The sequence below is a fragment of the Calliphora vicina genome, chromosome 4 (assembly GCF_958450345.1).
Source record: "Calliphora vicina chromosome 4, idCalVici1.1, whole genome shotgun sequence".
NCBI classification, from domain to species: domain Eukaryota; kingdom Metazoa; phylum Arthropoda; class Insecta; order Diptera; family Calliphoridae; genus Calliphora; species Calliphora vicina.
In genome coordinates, this window is record NC_088783.1 from 112,335,379 (window position 1) to 112,360,489 (window position 25,111).

The 25,111-nt window shown below is 26.3% G+C and overlaps 1 protein-coding gene across 4 annotated transcripts in view; it reads left to right on the forward strand.

Moving 5' to 3' along the window:
- The window catches only part of Fas2 (fasciclin 2), a 158,961-nt gene that overhangs the window by 128,052 nt on the left and 5,798 nt on the right, over positions 1-25,111 (forward strand). For 3 of the 4 annotated variants that reach the window (XM_065510335.1, XM_065510336.1, XM_065510338.1), the window contains 4 exons: positions 6,073-6,197; positions 7,696-9,186; positions 11,141-11,324; positions 24,135-24,336. In XM_065510335.1, coding sequence (XP_065366407.1) covers positions 6,073-6,197; positions 7,696-9,186; positions 11,141-11,324; positions 24,135-24,336 — 2,002 coding nt within the window. Of the gene's footprint in view, positions 1-6,072; positions 6,198-7,695; positions 9,187-11,140; positions 11,325-15,991; positions 16,516-24,134; positions 24,337-25,111 lie in introns of those variants that run through there. The other variant, XM_065510337.1, reaches the window with a different exon arrangement.

Sequence of the window (25,111 nt, forward strand, 5' to 3'; positions counted from 1 at the left end):
GATAATTATTCGAATAAAAACCGATTAATCGAAAAATGTGGTTGAAAAATACAGTTAAAGCATGTTATCCTTAACTTTTGTATTAAATTATTAATAGTTTTAGATATTTGTCAAAAATAATCGAATAATTATTCGAATAAAAAACCGAATATTCGAAAAAAAATTTGCTGAAAATTCTGAAAAATAAAGTTAAAGCTTGTTATCTTTAACTTTTGTATTTAATTATAGAAATTTTATAAACATTGACCAAATTATTCGAATAAAAAAAACCGAATAATCGAAAAAAAAATTCTAAAAATAATAAAAAAAGTTTTTTAATTTTATATTTAAAGCTTACTATTTTATTGAGATATTTTACAAAAAATATTTGGTTAATTATTCGAATAAAAACACGAATAATCGAAAAAAAATTCCTAAACATTTACAATTAGAGCTTCTTTTGTATTTAATTATAGCAATTTTTTAGTCATTTGTCAAAAATAATCGAATAATTATTCGAATAAAAAACCGAATAATCGAAAAAAAATTTGCTGAAAATTCTGAAAAATAGAGTTAAAGCTTGTTATCTTTTACTTTTGTATTTAATTATAGAAATTTTATAAACATTGACCAAATTAATCGAATAAAAAAACCGAATAATCGAAAAAAAATTTCTAAAAATCTTAGTTTTTAATTTTATATTTAAAACACTATTTTAGTCAGATACATATTTTACAAAAAATATTTGCTTAATTATTCGAATAAAAACACGAATAATCGAAAAATGTTTTTGAAAAATACAGTTAAAGCATGTTATCCTTTACTTTTGTATTAAATTATCGACAGTTTTAGATATTTTTTAAAAATAATCGAATAATTATTCGAATAAAAAACCGAATAATCGAAAAAAATTTGCTGAAAATTCTGAAAAATAAAGTTAAAGCTTGTTATCTTTAACTTTTGTATTTAATTATAGAAATTTTATAAACATTGACCAAATTAATCGAATAAAAAAACCGAATAATCGAAAAAAAAATTCTAAAAATCTTAGTTTTTAATTTTATATTTAAAACACACTATTTTAGTGAGATACATATTTTACAAAAAAAAATTTGGTTAATTATTCGAATAAAAACACGAATAATCGAAAAAAAATGTCTAAACATTTAAAGCTTGTTATCTTTTGTATTTAATTATAGACATTTTTTTGGTCATTTGTTAAAAATAATCGAATAATTATTCGAATAAAAAATCGAATAATCGAAAAAAAATTTGCTGAAAATTCTGAAAAATAAATTTAAAGCTTGTTATCTTTTACTTTTGTATTTAATTATAGAAATTTTATAAACATTGACCAAATTAATCGAATAAAAAACCCGAATAATCGAAAAAAAAAATTCTAAAAATCTTAGTTTTTAATTTTATATTTAAAACACACTATTTTATTGGGATATTTTACAAAAAAAATTTGGTTAATTCGAATAAAAACACGAATAATCGGAAAAAAACCGATTAATCGAAAAATGTTTTTGAAAAATACAGTTAAAGCATGTTATCCTTTACTTTTGTATTAAATTATCGACAGTTTTAGATATTTTTCAAAAAATAATCGAATAATTATTCGAATAAAAAACCGAATAATCGAAAAAAAATTTTCTAAAAATTCTGAAAAATAAAGTTAAAGCTTGTTAGCTTTTACTTTTGTATTTAATTATAGAAATTTTATAAACATTGATCAAATTAATCGAATAAAAAAACCGAATAATCGAAAAAAAATTTCTAAAAATCTTGGTTTTTAATTTTATATTTAAAACACTTTTTATTGAGATATTTTACAAATAAAATTTGGTTAATTATTCGAATAAAAAACCGAATAATCGAAAAATGTTGTTGAAAAATACAGTTAAAGCATGTTATCCTTTACTTTTGTATTAAATTATCGACAGTTTTAGATATTTGTCAAAAATAATCGAATAATTATTCGAATAAAAAACCGAATAATCGAAAAAAATTTGCTGAAAATTCTGAAAAATAAAGTTAAAGCTTGTTATATTTTACTTTTGTATTTAATTATAGAAATTTTATAAACATTGACCAAATTAATCGAATAAAAAAACCGAATAATCGAAAAAAAAATTCTAAAAATCTTGGTTTTTAATTTTATATTTAAAACATACTATTTTAATGGGATATTTTACAAAAAAAAATTTGGTTAATTATTCGAATAAAAAACCGAATAATCGAAAAATGTTGTTCAAAAATACAGTTAAACCATGTTATCCTTAACTTTTGTATTAAATTATCGACAGTTTTAGATATTTTTTTAAAAATAATCGAATAATTATTCGAATAAAAAACCGAATAATCGAAAAAAAATTTGCTAAAAATTCTGAAAAATAAAGTTAAAGCTTGTTATCTTTTACTTTTGTATTTAATTATAGAAATTTTATAAACATTGACCAAATTAATCGAATAAAAAAACCGAATAATCGAAAAAAAAATTCTAAAAATTAGTTTTTAATTTTATATTTAAAACACACTATTTTATTGAGATATTTTACAAAAAATATTTGGTTAATTATTCGAATAAAAAACCGAATAATCGAAAAATGTTTTTGAAAAATACAGTTAAAGCATGTTATCCTTTACTTTTGTATTAAATTATCAACAGTTTTAGATATTTGTCAAAAATAATCGAATAATTATTCGAATAAAAAACCGAATAATCGAAAAAAATTTGTTGAAAATTCTGAAAAATAAATTTAAAGCTTGTTATCTTTTACTTTTGAATTTAATTATAGAAATTTTATAAACATTGACCAAATTAATCGAATAAAAAAAACCGAATAATCGAAAAAAAATTTCTAAAAATCTTGGTTTTTAATTTTATATTTAAAACACTATTTTATTGAAATACAGTTAAAGCATGTTATCCTTAACTTTTGTATTAAATTATTGATAATTTTAGATATTTCTCAAAAATAATCGAATAATTATTCGAATAAAAAACCGAATAATCGAAAAAAAATTTTCTAAAAATTCTGAAAAATAAAGTTAAAGCTTGTTATCCTTTACTTTTCTGTTTAATTATAGAAATTTTATAAACATTGACCAAATTAATCGAATAAAAAAACCGAATAATCGAAAAAAAAATTCTAAAAATTTTAGTTTTTAATTTTATATTTTATATTTAAAACACTCTATTTTATTGAGATATTTAACAAAAAAAATTTGGTTAATTATTCGAATAAAAACACGAATAATCGAAAAAAAAATTTCTAAACATTTAAAGCTTATCTTTTGCATTTAATTATAAAATTTTTTTAGTCATTTGTCAAAAATATTCTAATAATTATTCGAATAAAAAACCGATTAATCGAAAAAAAATTTGCTGAAAATTCTGAAAAATACATTTAAAGCTTGATAAATATATTTATATATAATTTTTTTTACTTTAGTTTTGATTTATTTAATTAAACTTTATTGTTTTGATAAATTCTTTTAGAGTAAAAATTTTGTTGTTTATTAAACTTATTTGCTGGTTTTGTTTTCCCAAAAAAAAACTTTTATTTTGTTTTTAAAAACCTTTGAGAAAACTGGTATTTAAGTGGTTTGAGTTTGAGTATTAATCTCAAGTTATGTGAACAATTTGTTATTTTCCAAATAAAGATTCAGTTTTTTTTTCACAAATAAAAAATATGGAGAAAACATATTGCCATTATGGAAAAGAAAAATAAGTTTGTTTGCCATACTTTGCATAAATAAAGTTTTTTGTTGGAATAATTTCATTTAAAACAAATAAATTTAATTTGATTTTTCATAGAAAAACACACAAATGTTATAGAAAATTTTTTTACATATTTTCTTGTTTTTTTTTTGGGAAAACAGCTAAACAAACTTTTTCAATAAACTTCAGTTTAAAGTTGCACAAAAATAATAGAAGCATAAGAAAAGGGAATATGTGAAAACAAAAAATAAAAGAGCTAAAGAATATAAAGAGAAAAATGGTCAAAAATAAAACAAAAAAGCTATAGTTATGAAAACAAATTTTAGTTTAAAGAAAAATTTAAAAGAAGTTAGAATCGTGTTTTTTTTTTTGCAAAAAGTGTGAAAACATATTTAAATTTTGTTTAATCACTTACCCTATTTTGAAAATGTCTTGAATTGTAGTTTTTCTGTTTATTTTCCTGCCACTTTTTTACTTTCTGAAACGAAAAATACAAAGCAAATATGTTGTTAAGTATATTTGTTAAAATTGAGCTATTTGTGTTGGTTGTGCAAGAAAATATATTAAAAAAACTTGCTAAAATATCTGTTTTCTATTGCCTTGTGTATTTTCAAGGATATTTACTTAGTTTTTATGCTATAATTCAAGATTTCTTTATTAAATATATCACAAGTATCTTCATGTTGCAATCCTTGCAATATATTATGTAAATAGCTTTGTTTACATCTTACTCTCTCCCTCCCACACGCAATATTGTTTAAACTCTGTTTACTGTTTTCATGAGTTGCTGTGTTTGTTTGCTTTTCTCATACTCTTTCATTATCCCACTCTCCCGCTCACCATTTTTGGCTAAGCTCTGTTTACTGTTTTCATGAGTTGTTGTGTTTGTGTGCTTTGTCTCACACACTCCATTTTCGCTAAGCTCTGTTTACTGTAGATATGAGTTGAAGGGTGTGTGTGTGCGCGTGTGTGCTTGTTTGTGATTTGTTTTGTTTATGTTTTTATTTAACAAGGCTGCCAGATTTCATTGCGGGTGTTGGTTTTAGATAATGTTGACGATTTTTAAAGCATAATAGTGGGAATTATACAAAATATTAAGATTTAATTGATTAAGTTGGGAATTTTTAGTAGAAATTAAGCAAATTAATAGATTTATTGTTACTAAAATATAAAAATAAAGCATAATATCTCTCAAATCTGGCAGTTTGCATTTTTTTCTAATTCTTTCCACAAAAAAACAACTTTAAACTTTTGCTCCATTTTCCTTAATGTTTGTTGAAAAACTTTCCGGTTTTTTTTTTGTTAACATTTTACCATTTCTACGTGATGATGACAACACATGTTGTTACTTGTTTTCAATGTGATCTGTTGAGATTTTTGTTCATAAGGATTTCCTTACACAACACAAGCTAAATTCGAATAGTATTTTTTTTCTCTTGGCTGGCATATTTTTAGAAGTTTTTTTTCTCTCAAATACTATGTATTGAAAGCTTTGCATGTCAGTTTACTGTTTGTGTAAAGAAAAATTCCCAACTTTTTTTTTTTTTTTGGATTTTGTTCCGCTATAAATAAAACTACAGGATATGTTTTGTTGTTTAAAACATTTTTTTTTCCTAGGAATTTGCTTTCATACTGCTTATTTATCTTCCTAGTTTTTACTGTTTATATTGCAATTGCTAATGCATTTGTTTGTTTAGAGTTTTCTTTCAAACAAATGGTTAGAAAGAAAAAATAAAAAACTCTAAAATAAAGAGCAAAAAGTGTAAGAAAATACTTCCAGTTTTGTTAAGATTTCCGGTTGGTTGGTTTAAAGAAATAAATGTGCAACAGAAGAGACAGTTTGAAAAGATTTTGTTTCAAAAAATAAATGAAACATAAAGTAGGCTATACAATTAAACTTTAAAAGAAAAAAAAACTAGAAAAAAAAGAAAAACTAAATTTTAATAAATCTTTTTTTATCTATTTTTATTCCTACTCCTTTGGCCCCCCAAAAAAAACTCAAACTCCCTTAAACACTCCTTACAAATCACATACATCTGCTTACAACTTTTATTAAAATATTATGTACAGTCACGTTTGTCTTGCAAACTTTTCCATAAATATTTCTGGCGAAATGTCAACAAATGCACTGCAGATCCTTTAAATCCTAATACGTATGTCCTTAAGCAGCTAAGTTAAGCAAAAAGTTTTGTTGTTATGGTCTGTTCTTCTCCACGCTTTTCGATAAATAAAGTAGTTGAACAACATTGTTATTTTGTAACTGTCACACATGATGATGATGATGATGCTCTACTCTGCTCTGTATGTGCAGCAAACAATTTATTTAATTTTATTATTAATTTTACTTTTTGTGTTTTTATTTTCAGTTGCCATTACATGGACAAATGCCCCGGAGAATCAGAATCCCATTTTGGGCGAAGACTATGTGGTGAGATGTGAAGTGAAAGCAGATCCAAATCCCACAATTGATTGGTTGAGAAATGGCGATCAGGTAAGTCTAACAAATGGTCAATTTAGAATAAGATTAATAATAAATTGGCAAATGAATATGAGAATCTTTTTACATCAAACCTACCCAGAGGAATGGTTGAATAAAGGAGAAAGGAAAACCTTGTAGATTTAGACTTGAAAGGAAAATTAAGCTTCATTCGTGGATCTTCCAATAGTCTTAGTTGAGCTTCAATCGTGGATCTTCCTATAGTCTTAGTTGAGCTTTAATCGTGGTTCTTTTTATAGGCTTAGTTGAACTTCATTCGTGGATCTTCCTATAGTCTTAGTTGAGCTTCAATCGTGGATCTTCCTAGTCTTAGTTGAGCTTCAATCGTGGATCTTCCTAGTCTTAGTTGAGCTTCAATCGTGGATCTTCCTAGTCTTAGTTGAGCTTCATTCGTGGATCTTCCTAGTCTTAGTTGAGCTTCAATCGTGGATCTTCCTATGGTCTTAGTTGAGCTTCATTCGTGGATCTTCCTAGAATTAGTTGAGCTTCATTCGTGGATCTTCCTAGAATTAGTTAAGCTTCAATAGTGGATCTTCCTATAGTCTTAGTTGAGCTTCAATCGTGGATCTTCCTATAGTCTTAGTTGAGCTTCAATCGTGGCTCTTCCTAGTCTTAGTTGAGCTTCAATCGTGGATCTTCCTATAGTCTTAGTTGAGCTTCAATAGTGGTTCTTTTTATAGGCTTAGTTGAGCATCAATCGTGGATCTTCCTATAGTCTTAGTTGAGCTTCAATCGTGGATCTTTCTATAGTCTTAGTAGAGCTTCAATCGTGGATCTTCCTATAGTCTTAGTTGAGCATCAATCGTGGATCTTCCTATAGTCCTAGTTGAGCTTCATTCGTGGATCTTCCTATAGTTTTAGTTGAGCTTCATTCATGGATCTTCCTATAGTCTTAGATGAGCTTCAATCGTGGATCTTCCTATAGTCTTAGTTGAGCTTCAATCCTGGATCTTCCTAGTCTTAGTTGAGCTTCAATCGTGGATCTTCCTATAGTTTTAGTTGAGCTTCAATCGTAAATCCTCCTATAGTCTTAGTTGAGCTTCAATCGTGGCTCTTCCTAGTCTTAGTTGAGCTTCAATCGTGGATCTTCCTAGTCTTCGTTGAGCTTCATTCGTGGATCTTCCTATAGTCTTAGTTGAGCTTCAATAGCGGAGCTTCCTATAGTCTTAGTAGAGCTTCAATCGTGGATCTTTCTATAGTCTTAGTTGAGCATCAATCGTGGATCTTCCTATAGTCCTAGTTGAGCTTCATTCGTGGATCTTCCTATAGTTTTAGTTGAGCTTCATTCATGGATCTTCCTATAGTCTTAGATGAGCTTCAATCGTGGATCTTCCTATAGTCTTAGTTGAGCTTCATTCGTGGATCTTCCTATAGTCTTAGTTGAGCTTCAATCAAGTTATAGATGTTTTCAAAAAGACTTAAGCAGAAGAACTTTCCTATTTCTTTAATATAATCTTACTAAACGTATTTTTTTCCTCCTTTTCCTTGACAGATCCGCACCGGCGATAAATACGTGGTCCAAACACATGGTCTGCTCATACGTAATGTCCAAGAATCCGACGATGGTATCTATACATGTCGTGCTGCTGTCATTGAAACTGGTGAACTCCTGGAACGTACCATACGCGTCGAAGTCTACAGCCGTCCCGAAATCACCTACTTACCCAACACTCTGGAAGCAGTCGAAGGCAAACCATTCTCGGCCAATTGCACAGCTACTGGCAAGCCAGTACCAGAAATTTCCTGGATCAAAGATGCCACCCAACAAAATGTGGCCAGTGCAGATCGTTTTCAAGTGAATCCCCTCACCGGTCTGTTGAACATTAATTCCGTTACCCAAGACGACTATGGCATGTACACTTGTATAGCGAAAAACGATGCCGGCGTTGTGGATAAAAAGACCAAGTTGAATGTTTTAATTAGACCATCGGTTTATGAGTTGTACAATGCGACCGTCATTAGTCAAAAGGAAGTAGCGATTACGTGTCGTGCCAAGGGTCGTCCAGCACCCGAGATCACCTTCAGACGTTGGGGTTCCGAGGACGAGTATGCACCGGGCGTGCAGGTCGATGATGACCGCATTGTTTTGGAACAGTATATGGACGAGGATAAGGGTGAAAGTTCTGGTACTTTGCGTATTGCTCGTGCTATGCGCACCGATGACGGTTTGTATCAGTGTCTGGCACGTAACAAGGGTGAGACGGCCTACAAGACCGGCCACATAACCGTTGAGTTCCCACCAGATTTCTCGCACATGAAAAGTTTACCGCCCGTATTCAGTTGGGAGGAACGTAAAGCAAATCTTAGTTGTTTGGCCATGGGCATACCCAATGCCACCATTGAATGGCGTTGGAATGGCAAACCCATCAAGGATTCATTTGACAAGAATTTGATTATTGAAGGCACCGGACCACGCAGTAATTTGATTGTACATCCCGTGGCCCGTCAATACTATTCGGTTTACAAGTGCATTGCCACCAATATTCATGGCACCGCCGAACACGACATGCAATTGAAGGAGGCTCGCGTTCCCGATGCTGTTGAGGCTGCTGTACCCAAACAACTTACCGCCACCAGTATTACTTTCGACATTAGAGGACCACCAACGGAATTAGGTTTACCAATTACAGCCTTTACGGCCCAGTATAAAGAAGCCATTAATCCCGATTGGTCAACGGCACAAAATCGCAGTTGGTCTCCCGACTCACCCTATATTGTGGAAGGATTAAAGCCTCAGACCATGTATCATTTCCGTTTTGCAGCACGCAATCAGGTAGGTTTGGGCATATGGGGTGTGAATACCCAACAGTCGACACCCAAACGTTCAGCACCCGAGGAGCCCAAACCATTGCATGCTCCCGAACAAAATGATTTCGAAGAACCCGTTGTCGTGTCACCCTATTCCGATCACTTTGAGTTGAGATGGAGCGTGCCAGCTGATAATGGTGAACCAATTGATTTCTATCAAGTTAAATACTGTCCGGTAAGTGGGAAATTTTTTTTTATTACACTTAGTAAGAATATGTTAAACTTGCGGGTGTCGAATATATTTTAAAATAAAAGATTTTAAATCCCTCGTGGTACTTTGGGGGAATCAGTTTCCCATACAACCAATGAGCTTTAATCGCGGATCTTCCATAGTCTTAGTTGAGCTTCAATCGTGGATCTTCCTAGAATTGTGGATCTTCCTATAGTCTTAGTTGAGCTTCATTCGTGGATCTTCCTATAGTCTTAGTTGAGCTTCAATCGTGGATCTTCCTATAGTCTTAGTTCAGCTTCATTCGTGGATCTTCCTAAAGTCTTAGTTGAGCTTCAATCGTGGTTCTTTTTATAGGCTTAGTTGAGCTTCAATCGTGGATCTTCCTAGTCTTAGTTGAGCTGCAATCGTGGATCTTCCTAGTCTTAGTTGAGCTTCATTCACGGATCTTCCTATAGTCTTAGTTGAGCTTCATTCGTGGATCTTCCTATAGTCTTAGTTGAGCTTCAATCATGGATCTTCCTATAGTCTTAGTTGAGCTTGAATCATGGATCTTCCTAGTCTTAGTTGAGCTTCAATATTAGATCTTCCTATAGTCTTAGTTGAGCTTCAATCGTGGATCTTCCTGTAGTCTTAGTTGAGCTTCAATCGTGGATCTTCCTGTAGTCTTAGTTGAGCTTCAATCGTGGGTCTTCCTATAGTCTTAGTTGAGCTTCAATCATGGATTTTCCATAGTCTTAGTTGAGCTTCAATCGTGGATCTTCCTATAGTCTTAGTTGAGCTTCAATCGTGGCTCTTAATATAGTCTTAGTTGAGCTTCAATCATGGATCTTCCATAGTCTTAGTTGAGCTTCAATCGTGGCTCTTAATATAGTCTTAGTTGAGCTTCAATCATGGATCTTCCATAGTCTTAGTTGAGCTTCAATCATGGATCTTCCTATAGTCTTAGTTGAGCTTCAATCGTGGCTCTTCCTATAGTCTTAGTTGAGCTTCAATCGTGGCTCTTCCTATAGTCTTAGTTGAGCTTCAATCATGGATCTTCCTATAGTCTTAGTTGAGCTACAATCATGGATCTTCCATAGTCTTAGTTGAGCTTCAATCGTGGCTCTTCCTATAGTCTTAGTTGAGCTTCAATCATGGATCTTCCATAGTCTTAGTTCAGCTTCAATCATGGATCTTCCATAGTCTTAGTTGAGCTTCAATCATGGATCTTCCATAGTCTTAGTTGAGCTTCAATCGTGGGTCTTCCTATAGTCTTAGTTGAGCTTCAATCATGGATCTTCCATAGTCTTAGTTGAGCTTCAATCGTGGGTCTTCCTATAGTCTTAGTTGAGCTTCAATCATGGATCTTCCATAGTCTTAGTTGAGCTTCAATCGTGGCTCTTCCTATAGTCTTAGTTGAGCTTCAATCGTGGATCTTCCTATAGTCTTAGTTGAGCTTCAATCATGGGTCTTCCTATAGTCTTAGTTGAGCTTCAATCGTGGATCTTCCTAGTCTTAGTTGAGCTTCAATCATGGATCTTCCTATAGTCTTAGTTGAGCTTCATTCGTGGATCTTCCTGTAGTCTTAGTTGAGCTTCAATCATGGATCTTCCATAGTCTTAGTTGAGCTTCAATCGTGGATCTTCCTATAGTCTTAGTTGAGCTTCAATCGTGGCTCTTCCTATAGCCTTAGTTGAGCTTCAATCGTGGCTCTTCCTATAGCCTTAGTTGAGCTTCAATCGTGGCTCTTCCTATAGCCTTAGTTGAGCTTCAATCGTGGCTCTTCCTATAGCCTTAGTTGAGCTTCAATCGTGGCTCTTCCTATAGCCTTAGTTGAGCTTCAATCGTGGCTCTTCCTATAGCCTTAGTTGAGCTTCAATCGTTGTCTTAGTTGAGCCACCATCTCAGGACTTTCCAAGTTTTCAGTTGAGCTTATGAACTGAAATTTATAATTTATTTTGTTGTTCTTTTTTTACAGGGCGTTAAAATGGCCGGCGCCTGGCATGAACTGGAAAACCAATGCCAATCGGCCGATGTGGTCGAGAGCACCTCCTATGAAATGACACGTTTAAGTGGCAACACCTACTATCGCATCGAGCTGCGTGCCCACAATATTATTGGCTTCTCGTCGCCGGCATCCATCATTATGAAAACAACACGAGGTGAGTCCGATTCTGCTAATAATAATTTGGGAACCTTATTGTATACGGCCGGTCTTAATTCGGCCAATGCCGCCGCCCCATCTACACATAAAAACTTCATAACATTAACACGAACTACAACAACAGCTGCTACTATCACCACCACCATCACAACAGTCATGGCTATTGCTGCAACAACATGCCTAACATTATTAAGCATTTTAGCCACAATGTCAGCTTAAAAGCAAAACAAATTCATTACATAAATTTTTTTTTAATATTTTTGAAAAAAAGAAACAAAATTTTGTCTAAAAATTCAGTTAACTTGAACAACAAATTTATTTTTAATAATGGATTGGTAATAATTTCAAAAATAGTTTACACCAAGTTTATTTTATATAATTTTCTTTTTTTTCAATATCAACAACCTTTAAATTTAGACCTATAAATAGTTTATTTTGTTCAGTGTATTTCGTTTTTTATTTTGTTTGTTTGTTTCGATCTCTGTTAGCTTTGAATTTGTTTCTTAATGATTTTTGTATGGTAAACATTTGTTTTTTTGATAAGATAAATCTATCTATATAGTTTTTTGTAATTTTTGCATGCATTTTTAAGTAGAGTTTTTTTGCTAAAAACTTTTTTCAAATAAATTTTCTAATATAAAATACTTTTTGTCTAAACACTTTCATAACTTTTTTTAAACAAAGTTGTTTAACTGTAAAACACTAACCTTAAAATGTTACAGTTTAATATCTTAATTAAATTTATTTAGTTTCACGATTTTTCCATTTCTTTTAGTTTTTTTACACTCTGTTTTTGAATTCAAATCATTTAATTGTATAAAAACGTTAAAACAATAACATTTAACGCTTCATGTGCCTTACTTAACATATGGCAACTTTGTTTAAGAGATAAACAGAGTTGTATAAAACACTCACTGTAAATTGATAGCCTAACAGGGCTGCTGGACAGTGGTTGCAAACAGTAACCGTAAAAACCCACAGAATTATAATTATGCTTTGTTTGTGCAATATTCTTACTAGAATTATGAATATAAGTAAGAATAATATGGGATTATGTATCAAGCAATTTAAAAAAAGAGTTTAAATTATAAAATTCTGAAAAATTAATCGAAAAGAGTTCTATTTGAACTATTTTAGAACTAAAAATGTTCTGAATGATTTTGAATATATTTCAAAAATTCTCAAAACCAAAAATCTAGAAAATTTTTCATGGGAAAAAAATAAATCAAACTCATGATTTCTTTAAAATTATTCGATATGCAGTTTTAAATGGTGGAATATAATTTTTGTTTAATCAAAGACCTTTAAATAGTAGATTTTTATATTTCAAAGCTTTATTTGATTAGGAAATTTAAAAAAAGAATGGATTTTATGAGAAAATTCTACAAAAGAAAAACAAAACTTCTCACAAATTGCCTTAATATTGTTACGTTTTTATCTTTTAAAAACGTGGTTTATTTCCCTTAAATAAACCGGATACTTTTGATTGCAAATAAAAGCAGTTTAGTAGTTTAAAATTTGTAACAAATCTTTATTTATTTAAAATGTACAACAACAGTTTAAATGGTCACTCAGTTTGCAATATAATATAAAAACTTCTCACAAAATACCTTAATATTGTTACGTTTTTATCTTTTAAAAACGTGGTTTATTTCCTTTAAATAAATCGGATACTTTTGATTGCAAATAAAAGCAGTAATTTACATGTTTCAAAAAAACAATGAGTTAATTGCTTTAATATGCAATCAAACACAAATTAATGTGATGTGTACAGCCCTGCTAGTAAAGCAACCCTGTGTTTGTAGGCAGCCATGTTAATATGGCTCTCTTTTCACTCACACAGCTTAGTAAGTGAAGAAGAAGCTCTAAACATAAAAATAACTGTTAAAGGGAAAATAACAACAACAAAAAGCAAAATACACTGTAAATTAAATAAATAATAACGAAATTAATATAAAATAACAAAGAATTTCATTAATAAAACAATTTAAATATATATTTTCATAAAAAAAACCACAAATCAAACATTTAAATCATAAAAATTCCATTTATTACATAAACAAAAAAACATTTCAACTCATTTTAAAACTAATTAAACAATTTATTATAATTTGCTTAAAAGCTTGATAAACTCATTATCATTCATGGAAGAAAAAATGTGTGTTTTTTTTAAAAAAATCATTTTATCATACAAGTTTATTTTATATAAATTAATTAAATTTCCATGTGTGTTATAAATAATTTTTGTGTTGCTTTAGTTTTTTGTAAGTAAAACAAAATAACAAAATTGTTTTATGTTTAAATTCATACAAACATTTTTATAACATTAAAATATTTCAACAACTGCCAAATATAACGAAATCAAAAAAATATTAAAATTAAAAAACAAAAATGTATAGGTTTGTTTGTATAGGAAAACCTAAAAAAAAATCATATATTCCATTAATTTAATTAAAAAAAAATTATAATTATTTTCAGTTTCTCTTAAATTAAATTCTTTTTTTTTTAAATATAAGTTAGTTTTATTTTTATTTTTTTTAAATAAAAAAATAAAAAAAAAATGTATAAAAAATAGAAAATTGGAAAATTTTTTTTTACTTTTTTTTATTAAAATACATTTTTATAAATATAAAAAAAATTAATTGGTTTAAGTTAACTTACACAGTTTACTTAATATTGCAATAATTATTTAATAATTTTTAAGGAAATCTGAAAAAAAAATTTTATAATTTCCTAATTTATAAATATAGTATTATTATTTCTTTAAAAAAAATAATTAATTATAAAATGTAATTGTTTTTGAGTTTTATATTTTTGTGTGTGCATTCTTGAAAAAAAAAATCAAACTCAAACTCAAATTTCTATATAAATAATCATTACTTTTTTTCAATTTATAATTATTATAAATTATGTCTTAATTTTTTTTTTTTAATTAGAATTTTTGCCGTTTGTATATTCTATTTTATATATATATAAATAATTTTTTGTTTTTTGGAATATATTTAAAATAATAATAATAAATATTTAAAAACAAATATCTCTATACTTTTTTAATTAAATCAGCATTTTCATTTCTTTTTCCATAAGGTTTTTTTATAAGTCTGTATGTGTGTGTGTCTTGTCTTGCTCGTTTTGTTGCCATAATTCTATAATAATTCGTTAAATTTTATTATTAAATGTGTAGTTTTGTGTTTTGTTTACTTAAATCATACTTTTTGTTAACATCTCAATCACTATAACTTTGTTTTTCTCAACAAAAACAACCGTTAGTTTTAATAGTAAATAAACAATACAACGCCATGTTTTTATATTCTCTCTCTCTCGCTCTCTTTCTATTAAAATTTTTGTTTATAAGTGTTTGTATTAGGAATATTGTAAAATCCCGTTACTTTGTGGGCAAACACTAATTTCTTGTGTGGCCTCTCTTTGTTTATGTTTTTGTTGGTTTTGTTGGTGTGGAGAGTATTTATATAACTGTTTTTTGAGTAAAAATATCAGTTATTTACTAGATTTATTAATTTTTAAAGGTTTCTAGGTTACTTTAATGGATTGTTTAATGATTTAAAGGGGGTTTTTTATAAAAATTAAAGTTTAGGCTTTATTTTCTTAAAATTTATGAAGAAAATCAAAAAAAAATTCAAAATTAAAGGAAAATTAATTGATTTTTGGGCTATTTTTAAACAATTTAGCAAAATTTTAATAGCTAACGATTAAAAGAATTTAAAAATTATAAAATAATTTAAAAATTCTCTCTTTCTATAGAGTTTTTTAAGCCAGATTATTTTTATTTATTAAAAATCAAGGTAATTTGGCATCTTAAAACAAAATATTATAAAAATTATAAAATAAATTGGAAATTCTCTCTTTCTATATAATTTTTTAAGCCAGATTATTTTTATTTATTAAAAATCAAGGAAATTTGGCTCTCTAAAACAAAGTATTTCAAAAATATTTTATTTATTATGAAAGTAAACAAAAATGTCTCTTCAAATTTCCCCTAACTTTAATTAAATTTTTAAAATTTTTCGATTTTAAACCAAAATCTTGTTATTTTTTACAAAAAGAATATTTTTTAGCTGCAGGTTTCCATAAAATTTTTCAAAAAATATTTTTTTTCCTCTTAGAAAAACCCAAAAATTTCCTTAAAATTTCCCCATTTTCCCTTTTCTACCATTTTTAATGTTTGTTACTGTTAAATGTTAAAATTATATAACCACTTTTTGTGTTTTAAATGTATAACTAACTTAAAGTAGACAGACACCAGGACACTCTAACACTCTAAACGTTAAAACATTTTTATGTTTATTGTTTTAACACCTTAAATAACAATGATTGATCTAATCTCAGCCAAAGTCTCAAAATCACTACTAAACCTAACTGTCTCAAATATAATTAAATAAAAAAACCATATAAATTTCCTGAAAGAAAAAAAAATTGGGTGTTTAAACCTTGTTTTTTTTTGTATCTTTTCCCCATTTTTTTCTTCTTTTTTTATCTCTTTTTTAAAATAAACTCTCTCTTTCTTCTATGAACTAAATAATTTTGGCACGCTTAAAACAAAACCAAAAACTAAATTAAATTAAAAAAAAAAAAAAATTCTTAAAATTAAATAAATTTAAAACGCGCCGTTGCTAAATTAATGTGTGTGTGACCCAACCTTAACAGATAATCCTTATCCCAAAGACTCGGCTTTTAGTTATCAGCAATCTGGCAAGGATTTACTACTGCTAACAACAACGTGTGGCATGCTTGTCTTACTCTTACCCCAGCTAAGCAGTTCTTTAATAACTGTACTTCAACATCCAGTGGCAGCATTGTAAAAATCAAAACAAACTTAACAGTCAACGGTGTATTAAATAAGTCCTGTTTTTTTTTTCTTTTAGCAATTAAGCTGTAAAAAATCTCTAAACAACAATATTTTTAAACAAATTTCTTTAGAAATCTGTTTTTAAAATTAAATTTTTGATTTAAAAAATTTTTGTTTGTTTGTTTTGTTAAACTCATGAATTTTATATAAAAATGTTACTTAAATATTCCTGTTTTACTTTTCACAGTATTAAAAAATATTATTTTGTTAATAAAACTATGTTAATAATATAAATTATAAAGCATTTAAATAATTGTTAATGAAAAAACAAACCAAAAATAAAACCAATTAATTATAATAGTTCAATTACACATGAAACAAATTTTTATGTTTTTATTTCTTATTTCACTATATTACATCAAATTCCCTGTTTTTCTATTTTTTAAAAATTTAAAATTTTCATTTTTTTTATTCATCACCCCCTTCTACAACTACAAACACTGCCAAAACAAATTTGGAATTTTTGTTCCATTACCAAAGATTCCATAATTTATAAAAATTTACAACAATAACAAAAACGTAATTTCTAATAAAAAAATACAAGTTTATATAAAACTTTATCTAAACATTTTATATATATAGTATAAATTTTATATATTTATGTGTAAATATTATATTAATTGTTAGTTTGTTTATAACAGCAACAACAAATAAAACCAAAAAACATAATGACTCTAATATACTGAAACATATCCTCCCAATTTTTTTATAAAAATTTTAAATTTCTTTTAAATATTACATTTTAGCTTAATATTTAATTTATATCCAAGTTATAAGGAAAATATTTAAAGAAAATACCTAGATTTCTCTTTCTTTTACTTAAAAATGTTAAACAAATTGAAAATAGCCTTAATAATCGCTTAGTTAGTTGTTTTTACAACAAACATAATTCATTTTGTAACTCTCTGTTAGTTGAAAAGTAAACAAAACTAAAAAAAACAGTACTTGGCTTATTTAGTTGTTTTTGTATTAAACATAAACATGGCAACCTCTTGCTTAACTCTCTGTTAGTTGAAATGTAAACAAAACAAAAAAATAACGGTTCATTGTTTATTCAGTTGTTTTTGTAGCATGTTTAACTCTCTGTTGTTGGCCGCCACATGTTTAACACTCTGTTAGTAGGAATATAAACAAAACAAAAATACCGGTAACTCGCTCATTTAGTTGTTTTTGTAATAAACAAACATGGCCACCTATTAATTAACACTCTGTTGTTAAAAATGTAAACAAAAGCGCTATAAATAAGCAAATTTAGCTAAAATTTCATATAATTCTTCAAATAATTTAACATAAATAAAATTTTATTAAAATAATTGATAAAACTAATAGATTTGAGATTGAAAAATCGAAAAGGTTTCAACAATTAAGTCTTAATGAAAAATGTTTGCCAAGAAACTCAAATAAAAAATGTGTTGTAATAATTTCTTAACAAAATATTGAATTTCTAGAAAGTTTATAAAATATTTTCAAATAATATTGAGAAATAAGTTTTAAAATTTCCATAAAAAGTAAAAATTCAAAAAGATTTTTAAGAAAAAATCTTTATATTCTTTATATATAAAATATATTTAAAATTTTTTTTTAGAAAAGTTTTGAAATTTCAATTTGAAAGAAAAAATTTGAAGAAAATTTTTAAAATCTAAAAAAATATTTGAAAAAATCTTAAAATTTTTTCTTGTTTTTTTTTTTGAAATTTCAATTTGAAGAAAATTTTTAAAATCTAAAAAAATATTTTAAAAAATCTTAAAATTTTTTCTTTCAATTTGAAGAAAATTTTGAAATCTAAAAAAATATTTTAAAATCTAAAAAAATATTTTAAAAAATCTTAAATTTTTTTCTTTTTTTTGAAATTTCAATTTGAAGAAAATTTTTAAAATCTAAAAAAATATTTTAAAAAATCTTAAAATTTTTCTTTCAATTTGAAGAAAATATTTTAAAATCTAAAAAATTTTTTCTTTTTTTTTGAAATTTCAATTTGAAGAAAATTTTTAAAATCTAAAAAAATATTTTAAAAAATCTTAACATTTTTTCTTTTTTTTGAAATTTCAATTTGAAGAAAATTTTTTAAAATCTAAAAAAATATTTTAAAAAATCTTAAAATTTTTTCTTTCAATTTGAAGAAAATATTTTAAAATCTAAAAAAATTTTTCTTTTTTTTTGAAATTCAATTTGAAGAAAATTTTTAAAATCTAAAAAAATATTTTAAAAAATCTAAAAAAATATTTTAAAATCTAAAAAAATATTTTAATAACTCTTAAAATTTTTTCTTTTTTTTTGAAATTTCAATTTGAAGAAAATTTTTAAAATCTAAAAAAATATTTTTAAAAATCTTAAAATTTTTTCTTTCAATTTGAAGAAAATTTTTAAAATCTAAAAAAATATTTTAAAAAATCTTAAAATTTTTTCTTTCAATTTGAAGAAAATTGAAAGAAAAAATTTTAAATTTTTTCTTTTTTTTTGAAATTTCAATTTGAAGAAAATTTTTAAAATCTAAAAAAATATTTTTAAAAATCTTAAAATTTTTTCTTTCAATTTAAAGAAAATTTTTAAAATCTAAAAAAATATTTTAAAATCTAAAAAATATATTTAAAATTTTTTTTTTAGAAATGTTTTAAAATTTCAATTTGAAGAAAATTTTTAAAATCTAAAAAAATATTTTAAAAAATCTTAAAATTTTTTCTTTCAATTTGAAGAAAATTTTTAAAATCTAAAAAAATATTTTAAAAAATCTTAAAATTTTGTCTTTCAATTTGAAGAAAATTTTTAAAATCTAAAAAAATATTTAAAAAAATCTTAAAATTTTTTCTTTTTTTTTAGAAAAATCTTGAAATTTTTCAAAAAAATCTCATAATTTGAATTTTTATTTAAACAAATTTAGAGAAAAATCTTTAAATTCTATAAATTTTTTTTAAATTTTTTTAAACAGTTTTTCTCTTTATTTATTTTTTCTAATTTGTTGCTGAATTTTGTAAGACTTTTAAATATTTTCCTTATAAAATCTTGTTAGAATTTTATAATTTACTTAAAAATTGATGTTGATATTGTTTACAATTGTTAAATAAATGCTTTTGAAATGAAATTGGTTTTAAATAAAATATAAATCGTTGTGTTTTAGAAGTATACGTTAAAGACAATAAATGAATTTTAAAGCAAAAACAAAATAAAAAAATTGGCTTAACGAATTAAAAAAATAAATTTAAAATAAAATTAAATAACATTAGAGAAATTAAAAATGCAATTTATAAAAAAAGAAGACAAAAATACAAGGCAACACAGAAATATTTTTTTTAAAATAAAATGGAAAAATATTTCAAATATTTGAATTTCATTAAAAAAAGTTCAAATTTTTTTTTTATATATAAAAAATGTTTCTTTGTGCTGCCGACTTAGTCTTCTCAGCCCCCTCCTCCCCCCAAATTCCCCTAAATGTTTATACTATTTATTAAAATTACTTACAAAACATAAACGAATAATATTTGTTCGTCTAAAGCCAGCCGCCATTAAATTAAATAAAATTTAGTTCAATTTTATACAACAAAACTATAACTATAGTTAGAGAAATCTTAAAACAAAAACCAAACACACTTACACAGACCTGTCCGGATTAAATTGTAATAAAAACATTCCATTTACAAAACTCCTGAACAGTGTGTGTGTGTATTGAAACCCGCCTCTTTAACCAATATTAGCATTAATATTTATAAATATTAAAAATTTATTAAGTGTAAATACAACAACTAGATGAAAATATTAATAAATCGTAATTAAAATTAAGTAAAATTTAAAATAAGTTATAAAAAACTACAATTAAATAAAAGAATTTGTGTTAAAGAACTTAATAAACACAAGTGTACTTAATAAAAGAGACTAGACTGTAACGTACAACAACAATTCTGGCAGGATAGTTACAACAAACGTAAACAAGACTTGATTACAACTATTCTCAAACTGTAAACATTTTCAAGTTACAGGGAAATGATGGCAAAGACATAATAACGGTACTTTTGGTAAACTGAGATTTTACAATGCTTCTCAAACTGTAAACAATTGGCAGCCACAGGGAAATGATAGAAAAGACATAATAACGGTACTTTTGATGATTGTTAGGTATACTAAGAGAAAAATATGTTTAAATTTGAAAATAACTTAGAATAATGAGAAATAAATATAATTTAACAAAATTTTAAAGGAAATAAATTCCAACAAAAGTGATTTATGAAAAATATATTAATTTTTTTTAAGTAATTAAGAATGATCTACAAAAATATTTTAAAAACTTGACAGATTAGGAAAAATCAAAAATATATAAATATTGCCCATCTTAAGTTTTATATATATCTTTATGTTTTTCCCCTAAAACTCAATTTTTAGCGCCAATTGTTAAAAAAAATTGCTGTTAAACCAATAAAAAAAAGGTAATATAAAACAAAACACTAGTAAATTAAATAAATATTAAAAAACTAACATTTAAAAAACACAAAACCAAAAAAACTATTAATAATAACACTTAAAACAAATTAGCAACTTTTCTACCACCCCTAACTCCCTCCCACCACACCTTTACATTAAAATCTACCCTGTAAATATATGATTTTTTTTCAACTTCTTAAAAGCTTTAAAACTACTTTTTACTATCCTCATCCTACTTAAAGCCTGTGTTAATATTTGTATATATATTTTTTTTTAAAAAAACTCTTAATAATAATTTCTTTCACCCCCAAAACCTACAGAAATTTGCTTAAACTATTTTCTTTTTTATTTTAAAATATAAATTTTTTGCATTGGTTGTTTGTAATTGTCCTTTTATTTTGATATTATTTAAATAAAAAAAAATTTCCTAAACTGCATGCTGCTGCTTTGATTTAATTGCTGAGAAAATTTTATTGCAAATTGGTTGTATAAGTTATGCTTTTTTTTATTTTTCTTCATTTTAGTTTAGTTGGTTTTTTTTTTTAATATCTAAACTTTAATTTGTAAATTATTTTTGAGAATTGTTTCAAAAAAAAAACATCTGAATTATCAAAATCCATACACACACAAAAATGTAAAAAAGTGAGAACAAAAAAAAAAAATATTTGATAAAACAAATAGATCACTTTATTGCAAAAATCATTATTAATATTGGAGTTTGCTTTTAGTTAATAAGTTTAGTAATTTAAGCTAAAAAAATTTAAAAAACAAAAAAAGAAAAAAAGAAAATTTCATGAAAAAAATGAAAATTTTGCCAAAAAAAAAATTATTTCGTTCCCAGAAACTAATAATATCCAGCTTTGTGGCTAAAATATGATAAAATTGTCTCAAATTTATTAAAATTTTTATTTAAAAAAAATGAAAATTTTGCCAAAAAAAAAATTATTTCGTTCCCAGAAACTAATAATATCCAGCTTTGTGGCTAAAATATGATAAAATTGTCTCAAATTTATTAAAAATTTAAATTTTATTCACTTCTGAACTATGACATGATCAGCAAATAGTTAAAAATTAAAAGACTTGACCTTGAGCTCAACAAAAATTATTTTATTTTATTAATTTATATATTTTTTCTATTAGTTTGTATAGAAACTAATTACTCCCACCTCTTTATAATGTTTAAACTATAAAACACTTCTTCAGAATGTTTAAATTTCCCAAAAAATAATAAGGCTTATAGCAATTAATAACATCCAGCTTTGGTATTAATTTCATATTTCCCAACTCTGATTTGAAGTTTAAGATGCACTAGGATTTACAGTTTAAGAGCCACTACAACAAGGGGATTGATGAAAACAAACAATACACAAGGAATAAAACTAAACCATAAATTAGACAATAGACGAATACACTAGACAAGACTGTAGACTGGTCTATACACAAGACCATAGCGTAGACTATAAAAAACATATTTTTTAATATCTTCAGTCTTATAACAATTAACAACACCCAGCTTTGGTATTAATTTAATATTTCCCAACTCTGATTTGAAGTTTAAAAGTAACTGGGATTTACAGTTTAAGAGTCACTACAACATTGAACAAAGGAATTTATGAAATAAGACACAAGAGATAAAACTAAACGATAAATTAGACAATATACTAGACTATAGACTGCACAATACACTAGACCAGACTATAGAACCGACAATACAACAGACTAGACGAGATTACAATACTATAGACGGCACTATAGCCAAGACCATGTCCAAGACTATAGACGAGACAATAGCCAAGAGACAATATACGAACTACAGAGGAGACTAGAGACAAGACTATAAACGAGATTAGAGACATGACAGTAGACGATAATATAGCCAAGACTAGAAAGGAGACTATAGACGAAATTAGAGACAAGACAATAATATAGACGAGACTGGAGACAAGACTATAGAAGAGATTAGAGACAAGACAGTAATCGATAGTATAGCCAAGACTAGAGACAAGACAATAGACAAGACTATTATCAAGACTAAAGACGAGATTATAGTCAATACTATAGAGGAGACAATAGCCAAGAGACAAGACTATTGTCAAGACTGTAGCCAATATTAGAGACGAGATTATAGACCAGACTAGAGATTGGACTAGAGACTTCAAACTAGGCTAAGTTATAATTTAATTACCAAATATTTGTGTGGTTTAGAAAATATTTCTGCGCACTTTGTGTAACATTTTAACTTCTCTTTTGGTTTATTCTCTTGTATACCTTTTAGCAGTTATTTTATTGTGTTTGAATTCTCATACCGAAATGGTTATTCACTGTGAATTGATAGAAATGTTGTGTATAGTAGCCGGGATGAATACAAACAAAAATTAACATAAAATCCGAAAAAGTAAATTAATAAAGAATTTGAAGACTTCTAATTTAACTATTTAAAAACGAGTAACCTCTAAAAACCAAACAGTTTTTAGAATATAATTCTAGCAAGTGAAAAATTCATAAAACCAAAAATACACAACACTTTGCTTTGGAAATAATGGCCGAGTTAAAAATATAATTTATTACATAATTTCAATTGATTGTAACAGCTTATAGTATATAAAATTGGTTTAATCTAAAGATTTTTAGGAGAAAATTATACAAAATTGTTCTAAAAATTGTTATACTTTATTTATAGCTTGAATTCAATTCTCAGATTTTTCTGAAAACTCTTAAAGATTTATTTAACTCTTTTCCGTCATACAAAAGGATTTTAAAACAAAATTTTTTAAATATAACAATTAAACTAGTTATCAAATCATTGAAAATAATTAAAAGTTAGTTCAATACATGAATTTAGCATTAAAAACTTAAAAAAAAGAAAGTTTCAATTGCTATCACAACTCAACACAATGCGGTGTGTACATCCCTGCTAGTAAAGCAACTCTGTGTTTGTTAAGATGTGCATGACAGTTCTATTTACAAACATTCACTTACACATAGTGAGAGATGAAGAAGAAGCATTAAACATAAAAATAACTGTAAAAGCAAAGCTAGCGGGTAAAATAACAACAATAAAAAGCAAAATACACTGGAAATTAAATAAATAATAAGGAAATTAATAAAAATACAAAGAATTTCATTATTTAAGCACATTTAATATAGAAATATAATTTTTTGCTTTAAAAATAAACTATAGAACCAGACTTTAAACTAGAAAGGACCATAAAATTTAAAAAAAAAAATTAAATGTTAATAATTTGATTTGGTACTAAATTTTTGCAAGATTTTAAATATTTTCATGAAATTTTCTTTTTAAAAAAAAAACAAAAAAACCATAACCAATTCTAAAATAAGCCTTCAACAGCATTATGTATAAAAAAAAAAACAAATCACCTAAAGTGAAAGACAAAACTTAGAAATTTAGATACAACATTGTTAAGCAGTATGATTTACCCCCAAAACCCCCTTTTAAACTTAGTTAAAAAAAAACTACTTTATTACATTTAAAACTTGAAAAATTAACATTTTCTTATTTGCCTTATTTAGGTATTGATGTCATACAAATGGCTGAACGTCAGGTGCTTTCCTCAGCCTCCATAGTGGGCATAGCAGTGGGTGGTGTTTTGCTGTTACTTTTTATAGTAGATTTATTGTGCTGCATAACCATTAATATGGGTGTTATGGCCAGCATGTGCAGGCGCACCAAACGATCTCCTTCGGAAATTGATGAGGAGGCCAAATTGGGCAGGTAAGCTTAAGATTATTTTTTTTTTTTTTTTGATTTTTCAATTTAGTAAATTTATAAACTAATATTTAAGATCATATTAATATTGCACTAAATAAATAAATTGAATTTAAAAATTATTTTTTTTTATCTTTTTAACCAAAAAAAAAAAAAGTGTTAAATTAACCAAAGTGAAAGCCCTTAATCAGGATTTAAATTATCATTGGGTATTTCTGCGACCCAAATCGTTTCTAAACAATCGTAATTCATTAACATTGGTTTAAGTTTTAATTTTTAATTTATTTTTTTTTTAATTTAGTTTTGGTTTTAATTTTTAATAAGAAAAACAAAAACTAGTGCAATATTAAATAATGTTCTTTTGTTAAAGAAAAAACCTATTTCCCATTTTCAAACCTTTTCATACTAATTTCTTAATTTTAAAGTTAAGTTTAGTTAGTTTAGTTTTTTATTATATCCCCTTTATGAATCCCAAGTTATTTTTAGCCTTCATTGTCATGCATTCACATTATATTCCTTTAATCCCTTATATCCCATCTTCTTTCGAAATCCAAAATTCTATTCAAAATTCATTTATCGTAAAAATCAAAAATATCATCATAGTCTTTATGGTTGGCGTTTTCCGCTACCTTATTGCAGTGGCCAGCTGGTTAAGGAGCCCTCACCTAGTCCACCTCCCCTTAGATTAGGTGGATCATCAATAATGACATCACCATCGTACGTAAAACTCCTTCAATATTTTATAGTTTTTTATATAAACTAATCCTAAAAACATTTAACA